Source organism: Macrobrachium rosenbergii, chromosome 8 (assembly GCF_040412425.1).
Source record: "Macrobrachium rosenbergii isolate ZJJX-2024 chromosome 8, ASM4041242v1, whole genome shotgun sequence".
Lineage (NCBI taxonomy): Eukaryota > Metazoa > Arthropoda > Malacostraca > Decapoda > Palaemonidae > Macrobrachium > Macrobrachium rosenbergii.
In genome coordinates, this window is record NC_089748.1 from 44,446,098 (window position 1) to 44,453,597 (window position 7,500).

At 40.2% G+C, this 7,500-nt stretch overlaps 1 protein-coding gene across 2 annotated transcripts in view; it reads right to left on the minus strand.

The window, feature by feature from the left end:
• Positions 1-6,409, minus strand: part of ush (Zinc finger protein ush) — a 154,477-nt gene extending 148,068 nt beyond the window's left edge. For both annotated transcript variants that reach the window (XM_067107641.1, XM_067107640.1), the window contains exon 1: positions 5,970-6,409. In XM_067107641.1, coding sequence (XP_066963742.1) covers positions 5,970-5,976 — 7 coding nt within the window. In that variant the 5' untranslated portion in view covers positions 5,977-6,409. The remainder of the gene's footprint in view (positions 1-5,969) is intronic.
• Between the last annotated feature and the right edge of the window lie 1,091 nt (positions 6,410-7,500).

A 7,500-nucleotide genomic window follows, 5' to 3' on the forward strand; every position in this document is an offset into this window, starting at 1 on the left:
AGAGACTGACTAACTCACAGGAAACAAGACCCGGTACACGAAGAAGTGGAAGAGGAAGAAGAAGAAGGAGAAAAAGAAAAGGGAGAGAGAGAGAGAGAGAGAGAGAGAGAGAGAGAGAGAGAGAGAGAGAGAGAGAGAGAGAGAGAGAACTACATATAAATCTCGAGGCCCACACATATTAGAGATGGCAATCTCTTAACTGACCTTGCAATCATAGCAATTGCATTGACAATGACCGGTGATTTCCAGACCACCTGATTACAATGCCATGATTAGGAACACAGGCAAAAGCACGCCATTTGAAGAGAACCCCTCCCCCACTACAACCCCCTTCCTCTCAATGTCTCACCACGTATTACCTACCGTGGCCAATTCGATTTGAATAGCACGGTGGTACTGTTGGTTTTGGGCCGATCGAAACCCTTGTTTAGGTCGCACGCAAAAAAGTGATGTGACAGGAACGAGAGAATTCACAGAAAAAAAAGGGGAGAGAGAGAGAGAGAGAGAGAGAGAGAGAGAGAGAGAGAGAGAGAGAGAGAGAGAGAGGCACCTGTGTGACAGGAACAAGGGAACTCAGGAGAGAGAGAGAGAGAGAGAGAGAGAGAGAGAGAGAGAGAGAGAGAGAGAGAGAGAGAGAGAACTGTGACAGGAACAAGAGAATTGAAAGAAAAAGAGGGAGAGAGAGAGAGAGAGAGAGAGAGAGAGAGAGAGAGAGAGAGAGAGAGAGATCTGTGACAGGAACAAGAGAATTGAAAGAAAAAGTAGAGAGAGAGAGAGAGAGAGAGAGAGAGAGAGAGAGAGAGAGAGATGTGACAGGAATGAACTGAGAGAGAGAGAGAGAGAGAGAGAGAGAGAGAGAGAGAGAGAGAGAGAGAGAGAGAGAGAGGTGACTGTGTGACAGGAACAAGAAAACTGAAAGGAAAAAAGGAGAGAGAGAGAGAGAGAGAGAGAGAGAGAGAGAGAGAGAGAGAGAGAGAGAGAGAGAGAGAGAATGTGACAGGAATGAACTGAGAGAGAGAGAGAGAGAGAGAGAGAGAGTGACTGTGTGACAGGAACAAGAAAACTGAAAGGAAAAAAGAGAGAGAGAGAGAGAGAGAGAGAGAGAGAGAGAGAGAGAGAGAGAGAGATGAGAACAGATTGATGTCAAGGCAGAATTCTGCGGAATTCGCGTCTCTTTTGCGCTGGCGCCTTCCACGGAACTATAACGTGAAGTTAGTGACTTTTTGTTAATATGTGGAAAAATCGTCGAGTTTTTCATCGTTACTTTCAGCGAATTCGTTTTTTAAAATCACAATAACTACGAAAAAGTCTGCATCTTTTATGTTCATTCACTAAAAGGCCAGTGTACATTTATTAATAGCTTACCGATTAAAAATGCATCCTACCTATATTTAATAGCAAATATCTATGGACATCGCTACAAAATGTATATTCTTTTGAGAAAAAATTTAAACAAAATTAGAATTAGTTCTATTTTCTTTAACACCACTAAAATTATTCAGACCACTGTTTCTAAATCTATAACACCAACGCTGATACTTATATAGATATATATATATATATATATATATATATATATATATATATATATATATATATATATAATATATTTATATTTATATAAACACAATATATATATATATATATATATATATATATATATATATATTATATATGTCTATAAGGCTATATATATATATCTTTTTAATGTTGACAAAAGAAGAATCAAGTCTCCATATTTATAGTTACAGAAATTCCCCTAAAAGGCTAAATAAGTTTCAAACTTATATTTATTCGCGATACGTAATGTATGAGAGGCCTTTATTGCTGTGATAAACAGACCAACTTCATCAGCCTATTCATTAGTGCTGTAACGCAAGTAAAAGTAATCTATCAATAATGACTTTAGCTGTGACATTAATTCCTTAGAAAGAAGCTTAAGTTTCAATCGAGCTACTGCCGAATGATCGAGTTAGTACCGAATGATCGAGCTACTGACGAATGATCGAGCTACTACCGAATGATGGAGCTACTGCCGAATGATCGAGTTACTGCCGAATGATCGAGCTACTACCGAATAACCGAGTTAGTACCGAATGATCGAGCTGCTACCGAATGATCGAGTCAGTACCGAATGATCGAGTCAGTACGAAATGACTGCGCTAGTACCGAATGATCGAGCTAGTACCGAATGATCGAGTCCGTGCCGAATGATCGAGCTAGTACCGAATAATCGAGCTACTACTGAATAATCGAGCTAGTGCCGAATGATCGAGCTAGTACCGAATGATCGAGCTACTACCGAATAATCGAGTTAGTACCGAATGATCGAGCTACTACCAAATAATCGAGTACGTACCGAATGATCGAGCTAGTACTGAATGATCGAGCTACTGCCGAATAATCGAGGAAGTACCGAATGATCGAGCTACTACCGAATGATCGAGCTTGTACCGAATGATCGCGCTAGTACCGAACGATCGAGCAAGAATGACGCAACCAAGTTACAAAGTGACATAAAGAGGTCAGCTGAGACGCACAGGTATAATTCACTCGATTGAGAAATTTACCCGGTTAAAACGGCCACTTGCCAGGGACTTGAATACAAGCACTCTATTAAAAGCAAGACGCCTCGTATACAAAGCTATAGCGCACAGGCGGACGGACTCCAATCGCTGTTGATTTTATTCGAAACTGACAGATCTGATAGAAGATAATGACTATCACTATCAGTCATGAGGATGAGTCTGGAATGATGGACAGATTGTGAAATGTTATAAGCAATATCCAAGCCCTGATTTTGCAAGCAAAGAGAGCCCAGAGAGAGAGAGAGAGAGAGAGAGAGAGAGAGAGAGAGAGAGAGAGAGAAGGTGGCGTTGTGGTAGAATCTCTTTACCTCTAATGGTACACCTGTATGTGTTGCAATTAAGAATCATGTATACGATATCGTCGTATAACTTCCTGCCAACGTACCTGTCCCGAAAGCAGAGCGATATTGAGTTTGTTTCTAGTAATTTTAACCATAACCTTACGTACTCTAGCTATAAAGTTTATTTTCCTGTGTAGCTTTGGAGAAAATCTTACAGCCTGTTTAAAAAGAGATGCAATGATATCCTGAAAGGACTGACCGAATTAAATAAACAAAACTACTGCGACTTATAAAATTTGTACTTTACGGTTTACAAGTGTCTCGAAATCCCGAGAGTTTTTTTGTTACTGTATTCACTGATGAATCTCCCTTTTTGAAGAGAGAGAGAGGGGGTCGATTCCATCTGCTCAAAATCCCGTTTCAATAGGTTTACAATAAATATTAAAAGAATATACTGTAAAATATCACAGCGAACTCCTTACTACTGTATTTATTAGTAAAATAACCATAAGTCCCTTTACCTGATAAGTAAAGTGTCACAGAGAAGAGGCCCGGTAGCGGAAAGAGAATTTACGGTGCTTATCGGAAAACACCTTGTTTATTTTGTAGATCTGTGATATGAGTTGTGCAAAACTCAAAACTTCAATCGTACATCACAGAGAATATAAAATATCCTGGAAACTTCCATTTGCGCTTCTGTGAAGTTACGGTGTTGGTAGAAGTTGAAACACAGTTTGACAGGAGACAACTGTGTAAGTAGGGAGGTAAAGTACTTTAGAATAAAGTGTCATAGAACACACATGTAGGTTGGGAGATAAAGTGCTTTAGAATAAAGTGTCATAGAACACACAAGTAAGTCGGGAGGTAAAGTACTTTGGAGTAAAGTGTCATATAATACAGATGTAGGCCGGGAAGTAAAGTATTGTAGAATAAAGTGTCATAGAACACACATGTAGGTCGGAAGGTAAAGTACTTTAGAATAAAGTGTCATAGAACACACATGTAGGTCGGAAGGTAAAGTAGCCTACTTTAGAATAAAGTGGCATACAACACACATGGAGGCTGGGAGGTAAAGTACCTTAGAATAAAGTGTCACAGAACACACACATGTAAGTCGGGAGGTAAAGTACTTTAGAATAAAGTGTCACAGAACACACATGTAAGTCGGGAGGTAAAGTACTGTAGAATAAAGTGTCAGAGAACACACATGTAAGTCTGGAGGTAAAGCACTGTAGAATAAAGTGCCACAGAACACACACATGTAAGTCGGGAGGTAAAGTAATGTAGAAATAAGTGCCATAGAACACATATGTAAGTCGGGAGGTAAAGTACTGTAGAATAAAGTGACAAAGAACACACATGTAAGTTTGGAGGCAAAGTACTATGGAATAAAGTGTCATAGAACACACATGTAAGTCTGGAGGTAAAGTACTGTAGAATAAAGTGCCATAGAACACACATGTAAGTCTGGAGGTAAAGCACTGTAGAAAAAAAGTGCCATAGAACACACAAGTAAGCCTGGAGGTAAAGTACTGTAGAATAAAGTGTCACAGTACACACATGTAAGTCGGGAAGAGAATTTCTGAATACTGTTACTTCTACAAGTTAAATTTCTGAATACTTGAGCCTCCATACTCGCAATATGGATAAGATTAGTATTGCTTCCCGCAAGCACAGTCGACCCTGACATACTGCAAGCAATACTCGGAGCGCTTACGTAATAGGACGACACGAACGCAAGCAATATTAGTAAAATTATACATATGCTTCATACGTTCCTACTTTTACAGTTAGGCTACATTATATTCATAATTCCTAATAATCTGAATAAATTATCTTCAGAAATCTAGCAATCCCATTAACACGGTAATTACATACCAAACTTCTGTAAAGGTAACCTTGGCCTTGAAATATCAAAGAGAATGTCGTTCGCTATTTCCACTACAAGCATCTCCGATATAACAAAAACCAAAATAATAAGCTTGACAAACAACAGAAGACCCAAGATTTTATCGGATAATCTGATTAAAATTTCATGACTGGATAATCTGCGATGATGAAACCCGATGCGAACAGCCTACCGCAAAATAATCCATCGCAAAATAATCTATCGCACATCGCGATGATTGCAATCTTTGCGATGCAACGTCGCGATAACAGTCATTAAAAGAACTGGCGCGGCTGAAATATTTTTTGATGAAATGCGATTGGAATATTCTCTGATGAAAATCATCCGTGGAACGTGTGATGAAATGCCCGCGCTGGAATGATCTATGGAAACTGCCGTTACTGGAACCGTCCTTCAAAAAAAAAAAAAAAAAAAAAGTCATCTGTCGTATGCGTACCTCTGGCCACTTCTGGGTAAAAGTGTGCGCATGCACGAGTGCGCGCGCATGTCGAAAGCACTGAGGAGCACGTGCACGAGAAAATTAAGTGCCTTCTGCCTCTCCGTGTCTCATGAGATGCTGATGACTGACAACAACTAAATCTCCATTCTTAGTGAAGAAGATACATCAATATTCAAAATAAGGATGCCTACTCTTGGCCTTTTAAAAACTGCGTAAACTTAACTAATAGTTTTAAAGAGTAACTAGTTGTTTATCTTCACAAAGTAAGTCAGAAAGCATAGCTGACATCATATCGCAAAATTACATTTTTACCAGTAATAAATAAATATAATGACATATGAATATAAGTTTCTGTCACTGCTAAGCAGTAAAAAAAATTTCACTAAAAATAACCAAAGCATTACCAATGAAATCCAAACATCCAAGATATAAAAATTCACTGAAAATCTCAGCATTACGAAAACGAACCGATTACGAGTGGAAATGAAAATGAAAATGCATGAAATCATTATGCTTGCGATCAATCGTAAATATACAACAACTACAATAAACAAAAACAAGCCAGTGCTTGAGAGAATAAAAGCAAAGACAACACGCCACTCGTGTCACTGAACTTCTTGAAGGCAAAGAAGTTGTATGAGAACTTGGTATTGACTGTATTTATTTCTAAGCTCTGAAAAATGAATCACTTTAAGTCACAAAATCACGCGCGTTGTCCTTTAATAAACTAACAGCTCTTAAAAAATACTCACCTCTCATGCAAACACCCAGAATATCAGACCACGCGGGACAGCGAGGCTTTACAAATCATTCTCCACCACTTTCTTCGCCATAAAAGTATATCTACAGTAAGCAGTCACAATGACAACAAGTGCACTGAGTACAATCAGCCACTGTTGAAAACTATTTAAAAAAAAAAACTGTCACGAAACTCAAACGCACGCACCTTCCGACAGCGTCAAAACAACAACAACAACAGTCCCGCCACCACAACAACAATCCTTCGCGCCGAGGGTCTCTCTCTGCTACTGAAGCAGAAGATCCGTCGAGGACCGATGACAGAAACACCCAACCTCACTCACTCCACCGACGGAGCAGCACTGCGCCAATCTTCGGTGCGAAACCAGCACAGGGATCCCAGCGCACGGCAGGCTGGCAATCATCTGCCTTCTTGGCTACTGTATGTGTACCCTCGTGTCTGCTCCCCTCACTGTGGCGCTCACTCGCTCGCTCGCTCGCTCGGTATCACCTCCCCCTCCCCTCCTCTCTCCCTCTCTCTTTCTCCTACTCCACTCCCACCCGCCCCCCATCTCTCTCTCTCTCTTAATTCCTCCCCTCATTCTATCCTCGTGTGTACGGCTGATCTTCCCTTCATTAAGAGATGTGACGACTTCTCAAATTCTTCTGAAACTCAACTACAAATTCCGTAATTACCACTTAATCACGTCTTGAAACAAATAATAACATGACATTACACTGCTTGGATTCATGCAGCAGTTCCTTGAAAAAATCTTCTGCATAATTATAGTTAACACTACTTCCGTTATTATAACAATCAGTAACAATCGCCATCGAAATGACATCAAAGAGTAAATTTGGAATTTTGATTGATTCCAGGAAGAGATACTGAATAATTTCCGCTTATTCCTGGACTGGACTGGAATGTGTGATCCAGAGAATTACTTTGACAACCCTGAGACGAAAATATGTGCGACTGACAGCTGTACATAATGTTTGTTTACTTGTCTTTCGGAAGTTCAGCTCAGAAAGTCTAGCCGACGTGCAGTCTCAAACTTCAGCCCACCTGCCTGACAGCATAAAGAGCTTAGATTCCAAAGCAAATACCAAAAGCTATTTACCTGACTAATAATAGCTCACACTTACGTCTGTTAGTCAGTCTAAGAGTCAAGTCACCGCGACGGACTAATTCTAACAGCTTAGCGTCGAATATACGACTGATATCACCCACTAAGTAAGTATATCTAAGTTTAACCAGACCACTGATTAACAGCTCTCCTAGGGCTGGCCCGAAGGATTAGATTCATTTTACGTGGCTAAGAACCAACTGGTTACCTAGCAACGGGACCTACAGCTTATTGTGGAATCCGAACCACATTATGACGAGAAATGAATTTTTATCACCAGAAGTAAATTCCTCTAATTCTTCATTGGCCGGTCGGAGAGTCGACCGCTGGGCCAACAGCGTGCTAGCCGAGAGCTCTACCCACCTCTCCAGTGAAGAACTACGATATCGCCCACTAGACAAGATATCGATGACCACAC